We start from the raw sequence: 15,476 nt of genomic DNA, 5'->3' as shown, positions 1-15,476 counted from the left end.
AAAAGATTAATGTTAGGTTTATTATCTTCCTATCACTTTTATATTAATTTTTTATTTAATATTTAAGAAAATAATTATTAATAAAATTATTATTTTTTTAATAATTAAAGATGTTAAAAACCATTTAAAACAAATAATAAAAAAATAAAAAAAACTTTAAATACAATAAAATAATAAATAAGTGATAATAGTATAGTAAACTTATCTTTATTCTTTATAAATTTGTAAAATAAAATTTATACAAATATTTCATATTGCGGCGACCCTACTATTTTGACACAAGAATCTACTCAAAGTCTCCATTTTTTATTTAAAAGAATAAAGCTATGGCCCAAATGTCCCGAGACTTCGTCCTCACTGACATGGCCATGGCCATGTGACTCCTTTAATAATAAAGGACAATGCGATGTCCACAGATGATTCACACAGAGAAATCCCACCGATCAGTTTTTTGTTTTACTATTTTCCCCAACATTTTTTAAAAGTATTTAAACATATTTTAAAAGAAAAATTCTAATCATAAGCATATATATCACAAATCACATATTTTTTTAATTTTTTTCTTTTATCAAATGTTTGGTATATGAATAGTAAGTAGAGAAATTTAATTAATTTAAAAACAATCAATTCAAAAAAAAAATTAAAAAGTGAGGTGTACGAGACTTATACATAGTAATTTTTTTTTTTAAATCATAAATTTATTTAAAAACAATTCCTATCGTTAAGTAAAAAAAATTAAATGCATTTCGGTAAAAACTTTCGATAGAAAGTTTATGTGGAAATAGTATTTTTCAATAATAAATGATCAAGGTCTGTTGAAATTTAAGAGTTCTTCTACGGATCAACTATTGTAGCAGTGTACACATTGCACACACTACGTGGCTGTCTTTTCTTCTTATTTTTTTTTTTCAATTGCAATTTGAAATTTTGAATGCATGAACCCATTTCTGAACCCATCCCGCTCTCGCATCCCCCCTCCCCCCCTCCCTGTCGTTGCCTAACACCCTCGAGCGTCACTATCCCTGTCGTCGGCCTGCCTTTGCCCATCACCACCCATCCTTTTTTTCCCACATACCATTTCGAACAAGGGAGGAGTTCACAGGAACCACTCGTCCCTTAGCACCCGCGTTGCCCGCCTCCACCAGCGCCACCACGCGATGGCAACCTCAACTCGTCGCTTGTCTCCACCCATAGCTTTCCATTTTGTTAAGGAGGTAGTTGGAGGAATTGAGGATACCTTATTTGTGACGAACCGTTGTTGTGCTGTGAGTTGTTCTGGGTGGGAATAGTAAGAGAGAGAGAGAGAGAGAGAGAGAGAGAGAGAGAGAGAGAGAGAGAGAGAGAGAGAGAACGAAGCGAAGCTGCTGAGCCGCACGTTCACCCGCACTGCTGACTAACTCGTATGATTTCTCCTCGTTCCTTTTTTCTTGCTTTGTTTTTTGTGTTTTTTTCCCGAGAAGGGGGCATGAGGTGAGAGGGGAAGGTATTTTTTCTAGAATCTTGATTGTCATTTGAAATTTTCTGGAGGATTGGGTACCTTAAATATCCTCTATATTCAGCTGGTTGATTGAGCTGCTTGTTTGGAAATCTATTTTCAGACTCAAATATCATCCTGTGACTAATTATAAGGAGTAGTTGAGTCGAATCGATATATAGTTCAACCTTCTTCCGATCCTAGTCTCCCTCTACTCATCACACGGGTCAACACATTCCACTTTCATCACTAAAAAAATTCAGTATAATCTCGTATATATATATATATATATAGAGAGAGAGAGAATATCTTCTAACAGGCGTAACCTGCACTCCCTCAAAAACGGCATTCAATTGTAATATGCCACGTAGACACTTCATTTTCAAAACTTGTGACCGCACAACAGAGGATCTGGTTTTCATCTCCCTCCCTCCCTCGCTCCCTCTGAATTCGGGCATCTGGTTTTCATCTCCCTCTCTCTCTCTCTCTGTCAACATGAGACCTGAGCCCCACCACTCCTGAATATCTTCCCGTCGAGCCCGAGCCCTTGCCCTGCCCCACCACTCCCTCCCTCCTTCCCTTCCATCGAGCCCTAGCCACCCACCCCTGCGTCCCTCCCGTCTCTCTCTGTCCAATTTTGCCGTGACCCAACCATCTCTGCCCTCCACTCCGCCACTCGCTCCGTCGTTGCTCCTGGCATTGCTCCTGACCAGCATGGCTTTCCATTGCTCCTGGTATGCCTTTTAAGCTAATATGATTTTGGTTTTGAGAGTGGGTTTGATTATGGGTTTGATAGTGGTTCGATGTCATTGGATTGTTTGTGGGTTGATTTTGGTGTGTACTGCTTTGCTTTGCATAGGATCTTGCTTTGCCTATGGGTTGATTTGTATTAAGATCTTGCTTTGCTTGCTCTGTTTAAGTTCAATGGTGGACTTTGAAATCCTGTTCAGTGCAGCATCATTGTTAAATTTGAATTAAAATGAGAACTGGCAAATGGCTTATCAAGTGTTAAATTTAAAGATCTAGTAGCACCTTCCCTATCTCACAAATTTTCAGTTTTGCAAACTCCATATCATGAAAAAAAAAATGTCTTTGCCAGAACATCATCATATCATACGAAGTTAAACCCAAAACTCAAAATTACTCAAAACAAGAATTTAACAGATCTCCTACTCAAAACAAGAGGTTCACAATCTGAAAACAAGAATTTATTGGACAGTAAGCCAACCATGTGCAACGGGCTGAATGGCTGAACTGTGCGACGGGCTGAAGAGTTGGAAGTGAAGGCTGCAACGGGCTGAAGTGAAGGCTGCGACGGGATTGAGAGAACCGCGTAGTGTGGTATCTGATTTTCTCTCTGTTTGACAAATCTGATTTTGCTATCTCCTGTAGTCTGGTTCACAGAATTTAGATGGGGATCAATGACGTGTCATGCTCTTATTTGTTGCTGCTAAAGTGGGGAGAACGGCGTGACCGCCCAGAAGAGGAACTGATATATATATATATATATATTTGGTAATTAGACTAATCATGAGACATTATCAAATCGAGAAATTCCTTTATGTAGTCCATAAAAAAATTAGGAGATCATGTCAAAATGTTTATGGAAAAATTAATCTCTTAATAATTATGTGATAGCAAATCCATCAAAATTAATTCATTTTCTTGCCATTCTAAGAAGTCCTTGATAGTTACTTCTTGAAGTTCTTCAATTGCCTTATGCGCAACAGATATATAAAGATATATATTTTCCAAAAGTCTATTCTGACAATACCATACCTTCCTTCACATGCAGGGTATACATTGCCAAGATTGGAAGCGAAGCTGTTGGTAATGGCTTTGTGGTTCAAACTTCGGATTGACTAAAATTGCCAAGATTGGAAGCGAAGCTGTTGATTTGCATAATTGCATATTTACTATTTAGTTCATGTAACTTTAGCACCCTATATGGTTGCTAAGCATGCACTAATCTCTATATATATTGAGAGAGAGAAGACCATGATTTTCTATTATGTAGATGAATATTGTAAGATTATTCCACGTGAAAATGATGAGGGAATTTGGCAACTTTTTGGTGATATTTGTCTCCATATGGTTGTTTCCTTCATGGCCATCAGGACGGAAAATCTATACATGTGGTTCTAGTGCTTAACCTTCATGGCCAGATTTTTGTGGTACTAATTAATTTACATAGGGATGAAAAGGCTCAATTTGCTTTGCATCCTTGCTTTATTGTCTTAGACATGTTTTAGTATACAACGGCAGGTCTGAATATTCAGTGCCCTTTAAGTTTGAACCAATGGCATTGTTAAGCTTTCTCTGGAAGTTCTCACCTTTCAGAACTCAAGACTTTGTATTGTTGTTAATTTTAATGCTGCATTTAATATGATGTCTGTTGTGTTATTAAGAACTTGACGTATAAAATCAGTTGCATGAAGATCCACAACAGCCATGTAGATTAAGATCCATAACTCCACCACCAAGTTTGTAGATCAAATATAAATTATAATTTGAATGGCTTCAAATTTCAAGAGATCAAACCATGTGCACAAGCTGTTTGGTAAACTCAACTTTTCATTACACAAGTTAATTTAAAGAACCTACAGATACCCCTTTTGTACATAATAACCAAAACATAGAGGAAGTACAATTACATTGATCCATTTAAAAATGACCACTTAGACAATTCCCAAAGTTCATTATTCATGATCCCGAACCAACTGTAATGTCTTAAACCAAATAAACACCCTTTAGATTGAGTCACAATCGTTGTTGCCATAGAACTTAGTTATAGCATTACGATGGCCATGCATCATAAGCCATTAGTCAATAAACGATATCAAAGTCTCTTCCTCCAAAAAGTCTCCACTACATTCAGATCAACAGCTGATTAAACCAAACATGCACATATCAGCATAGCGGAATACCTCCACCAGAATGCTCAACCTCTTGAAAATCAGACAAGAAAATATCAAACATAACTCCCTAGAGGGTATCGGTAAAGTTTGTAAAGCATTCTAGTCAATACACAAAAGACCATGTTCCTTCAACCGAAGAGCTAGGATACGGTACCAAAAAGAATAATTACCATGAAGAAATGCTTCAAAGCGAAAAATCTACCTAGTTCCAAGTAAACTTATGGCATAACTTGAAACATGATGCCTTTTGGTTGACGGGCACACAGCTAGTAAAGTGAAGCAGTTTGAGGGAAAGGGACATAAAATATGCAGCTCTTCTTGTTCCTTCCCTAGATAGCTTTAGATATTTTTAAAATTGCACTTTTTATTTAATTATTTAAAGAAAAAAATTATAACATAAGATAATGAAAAAGGAGGGGGCATGATTTCAACTCAAGAACATGAACCATAGATGCGATCTCAATCCTATATGGGACAGGAACTCAACAAAAATTGAGAGTCTTTGAGCTGCCCAAATGGCAACAAACAGTTAGATTATTTAAGCTGCTGATCAAGCCAACCATATCATCAAGACCAAGATGTACTCAAAATTGCAGCCAACCACTACTTTCAGATCTGTCATAGGATAGTATGCCTTGAGAAGTATAAACTTGTCAACGCCAGTCTAAAACACACAGATCTGCACTTGTCCAGTGAGAACATTGTAACTGCAAGTTTGTAACCAAGCATGGTAGAAAAAAAGGTAATGTTGATCCTTTCCCACTTCAAGAATTTGACACAAAGGCAACAGGTCTCTCTCACTTTATAATATCTTGCAGAGACAACAATATTATCCATATGACCAAGTATATCTACCTACTCAGGCAATAGGTAGGCGTAATTGGTTAAAACATGAAAGTTCCAAGTTTGGGCGAGTATATGTGCACATGCTAAATAGCAATTAGCAAGACATTTAAACCTAGCTACAGATTACTTTTAATTGTCATGAAATCATTTCCAAACAAAAAAACATAACGTAAACAAAAAATAAATAAATCAGCTAACTCAATTATAATAGAAGGAAGATTTTAACCTGTGCAAGGGTAAGGAAAACACCCAATCTGAGAACCCAAAGTGTAAAAACAATTATAACAAAATAAAAGAAATTTGAATATGAAGAAACAAGAAAAAAAATGTTGCACAAAAAGACAAACTGAAAATACATCTCACCTTCCAAACACCCAGTGCTAAACCACCCAAATTAAGGGCAATAAAGAGTAACTTGGGCCCGAGAGGAACAAAGGAAGAAACGATTATGCAGGGTAAAACCATGTGTGAAATCAAAATTAGCATTAAACTAGCATTCCCAGGCCACATTCTTACAGTTATCTTACATACATCACTAGATTAGGAAGGGGGAAGGGATATCTTAGGAAAAGTGAAAAAAATCATAGAATTCAAATCTTCAGGACAAAAAAAAAAAAAGAGAAAACAAAATTAAAAGATAAATATGTGCTTTCGTACCTTTTAAATCATATGCATTATCATGCTGCTTTTATAACCACAGAGTTGACAGCATTCAAATGGTTACTAGCGCAGAGGGAGGGTCGACAGCGACGGGGCAACTAGGGCAAGGGATGGGCAACGCAAGGGATGGGAGAGAAAATAGGTGGGGTGGGGTGGGGGTGGGGGAGAGGATGGGCTGGGCGATTTGGGGGGGTTGGGAGGATGGGGAATCGGGGGGAATGGATGCTTTTGAATTTCAAAGGAGTGAAACTAGAGAGAGGCAACGTGAAGCTGTATAGGGAGAAAAAAGGAAATTTACTTCGGCCACGTATTGTGTGCAATGGCTGCTGCCAAGATTAATTCGAAATTTAATTTAAAAAAAAAAAAGAGAGAAGAAACTGATGCCGAAACATAAGGGAGGAGAAAATTGAGAAACGAAGAAACCCTAACGCCGAAACCTAAAGCCTGCCTGGTTGGAGTTGTTCGGCACTATCTCTCTCTCTCTCTCTCTCTCTCTCTCTCTCTCTCTCTCTCTCTCTCTCTCTCTCTCTCTCTCTCTCTCTAAATAACCTAATTATTTGGTGTTTGTGAATGGTCGGTCCGGTGGAGGATCTTCAAGCCAAGTCTTAAGGAGATGGCATAGTCGCACATGGAGTTCTTCTACGGATCCGCAACTGTAGCAGGAGCACACCTGCACACCATACGTGGCCTCCTTTTATTTATTTATTTTTTTTTTTTGGAAAAAAATTCAAAACGTGCGTTTGACAGATGGGGTCCTACGGTTTGCTTTTCCATTTCGAAATCCTCCCGCGAAAGCCCTCGTTCGTCCCCCGTGTGATAGCTTCCTTCACCCAGCACCACCGGCGACGCCGTCTCTCCGCCCAGAAACATCGAGCACAGTACTTCGTCGGCACATAGCTGCCGGTCCTTGGGAAAAGAAAAAACAGAGCACACGGTCAGTTTTACACTATCTGCGAAGACCCCCTCCCTCGCCGGCGCCACCTCTGCTGATACTTTGGTAAAAAAATTTCAGACCGTTTTATACTCCCATATGGTTACGTTTATCTTGTGTACACAGAGATGAGTTTTGGGTTTTGTAAGATAGACTTTGTGGATTAGGGCATGGTTAAACAACATTGTTGCATGGCTTTCGAGTCTTTGACGTCTGGTTTTGTCCTCTGTTTTCAAGCGGCTCGGTCATACATTACCTTTTATTTTTTATTTTTATTATTTGTATTGAAAAAAAAAATTAGTGTTCTCTGCTTACAGAGCATATAAATGCCATAAAAAACAGAGGACTGAGAAGACTGTGAACATTTGATATCATTTTCTCTAAGGAAGTGGTTATAGGAGAGGTATATGTTTGAAGGCTTGTGCGCACAAATGATCCCCCACCCTCTAGGTTGTCTGATAGTATACGGAAACTGCTCTAGTAATCTTAGTTGCATGGCTTTTAGAAACTCAACTAACGAGTCATTGGGAAATTATGGTAAATGACCATCTGGTCCCAGCTCAAGGCTTTATTAAATTTTGGCACATATTTAGCATGTTGTCATCTTTAGCTAGGTGGGACTGAATTCTTATAGCCATTAGATGAAGGTAACATGCTGTGATTGATTTTCAAAGTATGATGTAGGCACTGTATTTTGATAAGAAAGTGCTTTATGATTGAAATCAGCATTTGCAACATGGTATACGGTGGTTATCATTTAGTGCAATATTAGCACTAAATATTTAGTGTTCTCTTTATTTTTTTTTTTTTTAAGGTAAAAGAGAAACTTAGCAATTGTCATTAGCATCCATATAAACCTCATAATCTTGTGTTGGAGTTTTGCCGTTATTGAATTACATTGCATTAATAACTATCTTATAAACCTAAAGAGTTAAAATGCAATAACAGTTTACTAAGTGTGAGAATATTAAGGTTCAATGTGAGTGTTTAATTTTCATATAATGCGCTTTGACATCATGTGCGTCGCCTTTAAATATTTTGAAAACATCTTAATTTTAGTGTAATGGGGGAAGAGGAAGATAGAATGGCACCCAGGACTTCGACGCCGACTTCACAGCCATTTTACACGCATCAGAATGAATTTGGAAGGCCAAACTTAGACCATGTGAGTAGGCAGGTTGATGATAGAATTTTTAATAAAGTGTATTTGACGTGCTCATGCATCTAACTAATTGCATAAAACTTGCAGGATCCTCACCATATGCCCTACCCTCTGGCGAGTAATCTGGACGATTTTATTAGAGTTGAAGATTCATTTCGGGTATATTTCTGTTTGTTACCCAAATTCTAAAAATTTACAAGTTAATTTATCTGTTTGAGGGTAGCTGATTTTTGCTAATGCCGTGCTACTGGTATGAGTAGATGCCACCTTATACTCAGTACCAGTCCTCGAGTAATCCGGAGGACTTGAGGCAAGAAACGCCCCCCGCGTCGATGACACCCCATAGTGATGAATTTGAAGAAAATGTTGGAAGTTGTCATGATGCTGATGGTATTACACTATTCGATGCTATGTATTTAATGACATTAATATTTAATTATTGCTAATTCATCATTATGTTTCCATTTATAGAAATGTTCTTTGACATAAATGAAGATTTGGAGGGTTCCACTGTAGTCCCAGACGATGAGGTACAAGTTGAACCACCAAGATCCGGGTTGGAGTTTGACAGTGAGAAAGAGCTTGTGGCGTACTATAAGCAGTACGCCAAGCAAGAGGGTTTTGGTGTAAGGACACAGAGGACTAAAAGAGATGATGATGGGAAGCCTGTGTATTTGACCATTGGTTGTGCTCGTGGTGGAAAGTACCATCCAAAGCCAAACACTAATATCTCGAAGCCACGGGCAACAACTAAAACGGGTTGTAAGGCCAAGGTAAATGCAATGTTGAACAAAAATGGGAAATGGGTTTTCACCACTACTGAGAATTCTCACAACCATATTACTGTGAGCCCTAAGAAAAGTAGACTATTGAGATCTCACAAGCACCTAGATCAATACAGTCAAAGGATCCTGGAGCTAAATGATAGAGCCGGTATACGAATGAATAAGAACTTTTATTCTCTTGTTGTTGACACGGCGGGTTATGAGAATCTAGCTTTTCAAGAGAAAGATTGTAGGAATTACATTGACAAAGCTAGATATTTAAGGTTGGGCAAAGGAGGTAGTGATGCACTTAATGAGTATTTCAAGAGAATGAGAGATCAGAATGATGGCTTTGTTTCTAACATGGTCATGGATGATGAGGGCAGGCTACGAAATGTGTTTTGGGCTGATGCACGTAGTCGAGCCGCCTATGAGCATTTTGGAGACGTTGTATCATTCGATACAACGTACCTAACAAATAGGTATGGTATGCCTTTTGCTCCATTCATTGGTGTTAACCATCATGGTCAGTCCATACTATTTGGGGCTGGATTGCTATCAAGCGAGGACACACATAGTTTTGTTTGGTTGTTCCGGATGTGGTTGGATTGCATGAAGGGTAGGGCGCCGAAGTCTATGATAACCGACCAAGATAGAGCGATGAAGAATGCGATTGCTACTATATTTCCTGAAACTCGCCATAGATATTGTTTATGGCATATAATGCGCAAACTTCCTGAGAAGTTAGAATCGCACGCCAAATTCAACCTTGGGTTGAAGACTGACATCCAGTCGGCATTATATGATTCACAGACCACCACAGAATTTGAGGAGAGCTGAGGGCAACTACTTGAAAAGTATGATCTACTCGGCAACAGTTGGCTTCAATCCTTATATAAGGAACGGTCCTTTTGGGTTCCAGTTTTCCTCAAGAGTGTATTTTGGGCTGGTATGAGCACAATGCAAAGGTCTGAAAGTATGAATGCATTTTTTGACGGGTATGTCCATGTTGGGATGACGTTGAAGGAATTTGTCGACCATTCGATAATGCTCTTAGAAAGAAAGTGGAAGTCGAGACAACGGCTGATTTCAATTGTAGCAACCAAACTATCCCCTGCATCTCCCCTTTCAACATTGAGAAGTAGTTTCAAAAAGTCTATACAACGGCAAAGTTTAAGGAGATCCAAAGAGAGTTTATGGGCCTAATGTGTTGTAATTGTTGGTTGGTAAGCACACAGGGGTGCATTTTAATTTTTGATGTATTGGATGAAATATCATTTGATGAGCAAACCAAAAGAGTTCATTACTCAGTTTACTATAACGAAGATGAGTGTGAGGTAAAATGCACTTGTGGTTTGTTTGAGATGAGGGGGATTATTTGTAGGCATGCACTTAGAGTCTGTCAGTTGAAAAATTGTAATATGCTGCCGAAGGAATATTTCCTAGATCGATGGAGAAAGGACTTAAAGAGGCATTACACTTTAATCAGAAGTAGTTATGATGACGTGCGGGGTAGAGTAGAGACGCGTAATTACGAGCTTATGATCTAGAGATGTTCGAGACTAGCAGCCAAAATATCCTCAAACACTGACAAAGTCCATGCATTCCTACACTATGTTGATGAGTTTGATAAAACATGTGAAGGTTCCACATGTCAGTCGACTATCCAATCAACGATGGCCAACCCAGCGGTGGCCTTGGATAAGGGTAAAAAGATTTTAAGCCCTAACGTTGTTCGAGGGAAGGGGAGACCTCCAAATAAGAGGAAGGCTTCACCTGTGGAGAAACTGGCAACAAAGCGGAAAAAACAGGTATTAATTGTTGAAGTGTATTTTGTTACTTGATATTTAGTAGATCAAATTCTAGGCCTAATTTTTTTGGTCGATGGAACTTAGACCTGCAGGAAACTTTTGATAGATGAAAGTGAAGTGGGTGAGAGCCCAGGATCTCAACCTTAACATTGTAGGAATTTTTGAGAAGGGCTCAAGTAAGGATTATTTCTATTATGTATTACATTTAGATCTTTGTTATATTTAACTGAATTTTTATATAATACCTTTTAGTCTATCAATACCTTGCAGGTTGTAAATATTGATTTTGTGAGCTGTTGGAAGTTTTTTGTGAAATCAGTGTTGGTGTATATGAGGATCGGACCTTATTATGACTCCCAAAGATGGAGGCTTGGTTGCATTTTTTGCAAATAGTTTTGGAACTGTTCCGGTGGTCTTGTTGAAATCAACCAATTACTTGGTTAATGCATCCATGGAAAATCCTGCACCTCCATGTAAAACACTATAGTAGTTATATTGATTGTTAATCTGCTTTAAAAAATGGAGCATATCAGAATTCTGCCCTTTTAGGTTGAGTTGGAACTGTTAATTTAAAGCTGCTTATTGATCCGAGTTGGTAGCATCAGTTTTGAGTACATGCCTTCATCTCCTTATATCTACAGGTTTTTGATATCTCTTCCTTTTATATTCTTCCTCTGTAATTTGTATATTTTGATTATGTTGTGAGTTTCTTATTCATCATGTTGAAAAAAAATAGGATTTGGTTGTGGACAAATATGTTAGGGCTTGGTTAGTTGGACTCTTCTGGTTTTATCTTTCTCAATATGCTCATTGAAATGGTTTTATCTTACACTTGGCAAATTTATATGCTGGTGGTGTGGACAAATTGTCCCATTAGGTCGAATAGCATTTACCAAGAACCATTTAGATGAAATATTTTTTTTTGGGTATTATAAGACATCAAGTGATATGATCTGAGATTGTAGAAACACACTTAGCTAATTGTACAAAAAGGAAAAAAAAATTCAGTTCTAGTAATTTATTGAATCAATTTTGTCAAAAATGCATAACCTGATATGAGCTACCACCTAGGCATAACCTGATATGAGCTACCACCTGGAGACATATGAAGTGGTACAAAATATGGAAAAAACTTAATAATTGTTTATGCTTATTTATTTTTTTTAATCATAGACTATGCTTGCTTTCTTCTCATAAGAATAAAGAATAAATAGTTCTATGTTTCTAGGTTGCTGGTTAAAGCATGCGTGATTTAAAAAATTAGCTCACTTTATCTTGTCCATATGTAACGTGGGAAGCATTTTTAGTTTTGAGCTAAGCATCCATAGATAAGGCCACTTGGGATGAATAATCCATGCATACCTCTCTATTAGTCAATACATGGAAAATAGGAAGTATGTCCATGTTGCTCTTTTTTCCCTTTTAAATTTCTGCCCAGTGTAGTTGGTGGTAAGAGAACTACTGTATTGGTCACTAGTCCTTAGCTTGCAAATTCTATTGGTGGTTTTGGGTTGATGTTCTGCTATTCACTATTTATTGACTTTAGTTTTGGGTTTTCTCAAAAGATTTTACCACAGATAAACGCATTGACAATTTGATGGGAAGAGTTCATTGTTGGGTTGACGATTCACTCGGAATGCATTATATGCTGCCTTGGAGCCGGGCTGATTTAATGTTCTGCCACTATGTTCATCTGATTTTTGAAGAGGAGCTTATGAACTGAAGAATTGACGATTTTAGAATGATGGCTTTTGTAAATATTTGTATATATTTCATTTTATTGTACAGCTCAATATCCATTACTGTTATGAATATAAATGTTGGAAGTTGTATATATGGAATACACGGACAAGTTTGATGGCAGAGAATTGTTCTAGTCCAATATCCAGCTTTAACATTATGTATTAAATCAAGAATATGTATAGCACAGCAGTTTCCAGTCCACTCTCACGCCTGTTCTATGGTTGTTCCAGTATGTTGAATGACTGCTATCAAGCAGCCAAAAAACAATACATCAAGTGCATGAAAACTGATTGTAAATTTATAACATCCCTATTTTGAACAATGTCACTAAATAACACTTTGCTAGAGGCATTACAAAGTCAATTTCATATCCAAAAGTTCTGTACTACACGGTCCTTGACAATTTACATACAATGGTCATGGTTCAAACCATGTTCTGCACTTCAAAAGAACCATGCAAAACCAAAAGAGTTCATAGCTAGATACTTTACATACAATTTAGACAAGCCAAATAAACACTATTACAAAAGTTAGAACCCAGTACAAACACAAAAGTTTTTGCTTTTGCTTTTTCAAATTCTTTGCTATCTCTCTCACTTTATCTTCCCTTTTCCGAACGGCATACTCACGCTGTAATACATCATTCCACGTAATATTTGTCGCCTTATTCTCATGGGCACGAAAATTTAGATCTAGCAAATGAAGTATATCGGCCCATACAAAAAATTCACACCTTGCTTCTCCCTACATAGAAAAAATTCCCAATTAATATGATAAAATACACCACAAGCAACAAACCATTAGGTAAGACAAAACAATTTATCATGTTGGAATTAATATGATAAAATACACCCCAAGCAGCAAACCATTGGGTAAGACAAAACAAAGCCAAACCAAAGCATCAAGTTGCTGACTTACTGTTTTATAGTTTAGGCAAACGAAAAATCTCCTTCCAGGATTCTTCGACGTGTGAGATGTCTTTAGTGGTGTCCTCAAACCACACCAACAAGTTGGAGATTCCATAACAAAATCATTAAGTAAAGATGATGATTGAGATGCTGACATGACTGATTCTAAAAAACAAAAGATAAATTTGTGCTTCTGAGAAGTCGAACTCAGGAGTCTGTAATTCATAAAATTTACAGCGCGAGTTCAAGTTCAAGGAGACTTATAATTACCAAAAAAATTACTGGTTTTATTGAGGTTCTCTCCAAAATGTGTAGACATTGGGAACTTACATAAAAGTAAGGTAAATCATAAAGACATCATTACGTTACAGCGGGGGGACCTGCATGAAGGTTTAAAACTCCATTTCGGTAGAAAGCTTATTTCTCTTTTGAAGAAACAAAAATAGGGAGACTCAAAAACTTCAAATCTTTCTCAAAACCCCCCAAAGGACTTTACCTTGACAAAAGTAAAAAAAAAAAAAAAACCGAAAACTAATAGCTTATTTTAAAATTTGATCTTACCAAAATCAGAAACTAAACATTTTTATCTCATATTTTTATTAATGCCTTAATAGTATGTGCAGTATTAAATGTAAAAATGCATCTGACTTTACCAAGAAGTGCTGCTCCCTATTTCTCTCAGAAACATAAGCAAACCAAAACTAGTCAGACCCAACAGATGGTAGAATTGCAATAGCTAATCAAATTTCAATGCTTAAAACTTATGATTAAAGGGATAGCATACTGCCAAACGACAAGCGGCAAGTGTAGTGTGCGTGGTGGGATTTTACATTTAGACCATTGGGTTAAGCTAAAACAAAGTATCGCAATTGAGTTTTCCATTAGCCAACTATGCATTTGTTTTACTTTTCAAATCGAATCAAGTACAACAAAGAAGTAATCAATGGGAAAAAATCTAATTTTTTTCCTGTTTTTGTCCACGGGAAAGAGCAAACTAATAACTTTCAAACAATAAAAACATAGAACTACCATAACAGAGGTCCAAGACGTATTCTGAAAGAACAGTTAGAAATTAGAAAAATTAAATTAAACATTATGATATATGAGAATTACACATATCAAGTACCATATGTGCTTGTATTTTATTAAGTAATAGTTAAACATGAATTTCATATGAATCTAAGCAAGTTTTGATATCAAGCCTAACCCTGCAAATTACATTCTATCAATCTGGAGTTTTTTTTATTATAACTAAAATTGTATGTGATGAAAGAACCTGGATAGCGAGGGTAAAATAGCCCCTGTTTTTTCTGTTTGGAGTTTTTGAAATACACGGACCTGCAAAGAAAATGACAGGGAGCAAAAAATAATGAAGTAAATAGAGGAAAAAAAAAAATTTGCCCAAACCCTAGAATCAGAGATGATTTACTTTCCTAACTTCTCACAGATTTGCGTATTAGGGCAGAGGCTGGCTTCTCGTCTGCTGAATGACGGCTTCCGTTGGTGGATTTACGAACTAAGAACCTCGGGAGGGCTGAGGTTTTGGTGGGGAGGGGGATGTTGACGACAAAACTCGGGAGGGAGATCGAAGAAGACGAAACGAAAGAATGAGGAGATTCGGTACAGCAAGAGGTTGAGCGAGACGAGGGGGAGAGTGCTGCTGGTGGGGGGATGCCGACGACGGGGAGGGGGAAAGTCGGGGAGAGGGGAGCTACGAGAGGTTCTTTTCGAACTAAAATTGGGGAGGGGGAAAGCCGGGGAGAGGGGAGCTGCGAGAGGCTCTTTTCGAACTCAAATCGGGGAGGGGGAAAGACGGGGAGAGGGGAACTGCAAGAGGAAGCCGGGGAAAGGGGAACTGCGAGAGGAAGCCGGGGAAAGGGGAGTTGCGAGAGGTTCTTTTCGAACTCAAATCGAGCACAGTACTACTGAGGGAGGGAAAGGAAAGTGGGGGTCAATTCAGTCATTACACAGATGGCACGTAGGGTGTGCTTCGGCTGCTCCCAAACAGGGGCTGCTCTCAATATTTATTCATCGCACATGACACGCATAGCGAACGGAAAGTAAAATTGCAAAAAAATTAAAAAAAAAAGGTAAATCTAACGATATCCTTCAGCTCCCACATTCACCTCACGAAGATCTCACGAGTCATTTTTCCTTTTTCCTCAACCGTAGGTCTCTCTTCTCCTACTTGTTTATATTTATATATAAATATATATATATATATATATATATGATTGTTTATTTGGGTTCAGATCTAAG

At 37.7% G+C, this 15,476-nt stretch overlaps 1 protein-coding gene and 1 long non-coding RNA gene across 2 annotated transcripts; one reads left to right on the top strand and one right to left on the bottom strand.

Moving 5' to 3' along the window:
• The first annotated feature begins 7,892 nt into the window (after positions 1-7,892).
• Positions 7,893-9,595, top strand: LOC122309375 (protein FAR1-RELATED SEQUENCE 5-like). Its single transcript, XM_043122852.1, has 4 exons — positions 7,893-7,994; positions 8,079-8,150; positions 8,252-8,381; positions 8,463-9,595. The coding sequence occupies exons 1-4, from the start codon at positions 7,893-7,895 to the stop codon at positions 9,593-9,595; spliced, it is 1,437 nt and encodes a 478-aa protein (XP_042978786.1).
• A 3,042-nt stretch (positions 9,596-12,637) lies between these two features.
• LOC122311382 lies at positions 12,638-15,383 on the bottom strand. Its single transcript, XR_006242774.1, has 2 exons — positions 13,228-15,383; positions 12,638-13,053 (listed from the first exon to the last, which is right to left on the bottom strand). It is a non-coding gene; the product is annotated as an uncharacterized LOC122311382 (long non-coding RNA).
• Between the last annotated feature and the right edge of the window lie 93 nt (positions 15,384-15,476).

Source organism: Carya illinoinensis, chromosome 5 (assembly GCF_018687715.1).
Source record: "Carya illinoinensis cultivar Pawnee chromosome 5, C.illinoinensisPawnee_v1, whole genome shotgun sequence".
In the NCBI taxonomy this organism is placed as follows: domain Eukaryota; kingdom Viridiplantae; phylum Streptophyta; class Magnoliopsida; order Fagales; family Juglandaceae; genus Carya; species Carya illinoinensis.
This window is presented reverse-complemented; position numbering and strand designations above follow the sequence as displayed.